At 30.6% G+C, this 1,601-nt stretch overlaps 1 protein-coding gene across 10 annotated transcripts in view; it reads right to left on the bottom strand.

Moving 5' to 3' along the window:
* Nucleotides 1-1,601, bottom strand: part of LOC108968753 (voltage-dependent L-type calcium channel subunit beta-2) — a 393,950-nt gene that overhangs the window by 100,532 nt on the left and 291,817 nt on the right. The window contains exon 9 of one of the 10 annotated variants that reach the window (XM_018932983.1): nucleotides 373-689. The exons of the other annotated variants lie outside the window; for them this stretch is intronic. Coding sequence (XP_018788528.1) covers nucleotides 640-689 — 50 coding nt within the window. The 3' untranslated portion in view covers nucleotides 373-639. Of the gene's footprint in view, nucleotides 1-372; nucleotides 690-1,601 lie in introns of those variants that run through there. 10 annotated transcript variants of the gene reach the window in all.

The following is a 1,601-nucleotide window of genomic DNA, read 5'->3' as shown; positions in this document are numbered from 1 at the left end:
ATATGTTGTTGTAGTTTTGTCACCTGAGCTGCGTTGTCACTTCTTGCTGATAAGCAAAAGGTCGTCAGCGGAAGTGCATTTCCGCAAGTGCACTAATTTCAGTGGAGTTGGCGATTTCGTAATAAAAGTTATGTTTTGTTTAGTCAGCTTGGGAACGGAATTAATTTATATTGAATTTTAGAGTTTAGGGTGTTAACTTGTACAAATGTAACAATATGTGTGAGTGCCCACCTCTGAAGTAGATCAATGCGCGCATATGCGTATACATACATGTGCAGATACATAAGATATGATAGAAGATGTACATATGTATATGTGATAAATTTAATATTTCTTGGTATAGTATACGATGTTAAAATCAAATAAAATTATTAAATATGCAAGTCCAAACTGACTGTTCTCATGGAAGAATAAAAAGCAAAAGTTACAAAAATAAATTCTGTCGAGATTCGAACCCGTATACTCATCGTGACTTCTCAAGCGCTTACCACCATTGACAATTGCATTCCATTGACCTAATTATGGTTTGGTTATGCCTGAAATAAATATACCATGGTTCAAATAATTTTGTTTAAGTATAGAAATATGATTTTGAAGAACATTTGCTTTCGCAAATATACAGACAAACGTGCAAACGACTTATGTAGGATTGTTTCGCGTTTTGCTTCTACGCCGATAAAATTTGTATACTGAAAAGCATAATAAAATAAAATAGAAATATGAAGGTAATTAATTTTTAAAAATTTTATAGACAGTTAAATTAAACTCAAAATACATGTAAATTTATTAAAAAACTGCAATTAAAAATAAAAAGAAAATTAATTTTATTAGAAATAAACATATGTATAATAAACTGGAACATATTTCCTATGGAATATCAAAGAAATTATTTTTCTTCAATATTCTCTATTTGGGTGTATCATCATGGCCATGCATATGTACATATATGTATGTATTTATGTCTTTTCATATTCTAGGGTATGTGAGACATAAAAAAAATGTCTTTATATTCTCTGTGTAAGAGGTGTGTTTTGTACACATTTTTCGCTGTCAAAAATGAAACAAAATATAAACAAGCAAAACGAATTCTTCGTTGGGAGTGTTATTATGGGCATGCATACATATTTTTATGTCTCTTCATATTCTCTGTTGAATATGTCAATTATAGAAATTCGGAGTGAATTATTTTCTAATAATGGGATCAATAATTTATTTTTCCCCTATATACCTACTGTGAGCGTCAAAAAAAAGTAAACAGTGGCGACAACCGTTGWTTGTTTAWAATACTTATTTTGGAAAAGCGACAAATATTATTTGGAAACCGTTACTATTCAAGCGAGTGAGTGTAGTAAAGAATATTTTTTCATATCCCATTTGTTATATCTGATGTTAAGTCGCAAAAATATTATATTTTGTAACGGGCAAGCAAACAACTACTGAAACTCGAAAAATCATATTAGATTTGCATAAAAAAGACACCATTGTACAATAAAAAAAATTATTGATAAATACAGTAAACATCAGACTGTTGAAAATTTGCCACGGCCGGGCCGACCAAAACGCCTTACTGACTGTGAAGCGCGATCAATAGTACGGGAAGT

This window comes from Bactrocera latifrons, unplaced genomic scaffold, assembly GCF_001853355.1.
Source record: "Bactrocera latifrons isolate USDA-ARS-PBARC rearing strain unplaced genomic scaffold, ASM185335v1 scaffold_229, whole genome shotgun sequence".
Classification (NCBI taxonomy): domain Eukaryota; kingdom Metazoa; phylum Arthropoda; class Insecta; order Diptera; family Tephritidae; genus Bactrocera; species Bactrocera latifrons.
Note: the sequence above shows the minus strand (reverse complement) of the source record. Positions and strands in the feature narration are given on the sequence as shown.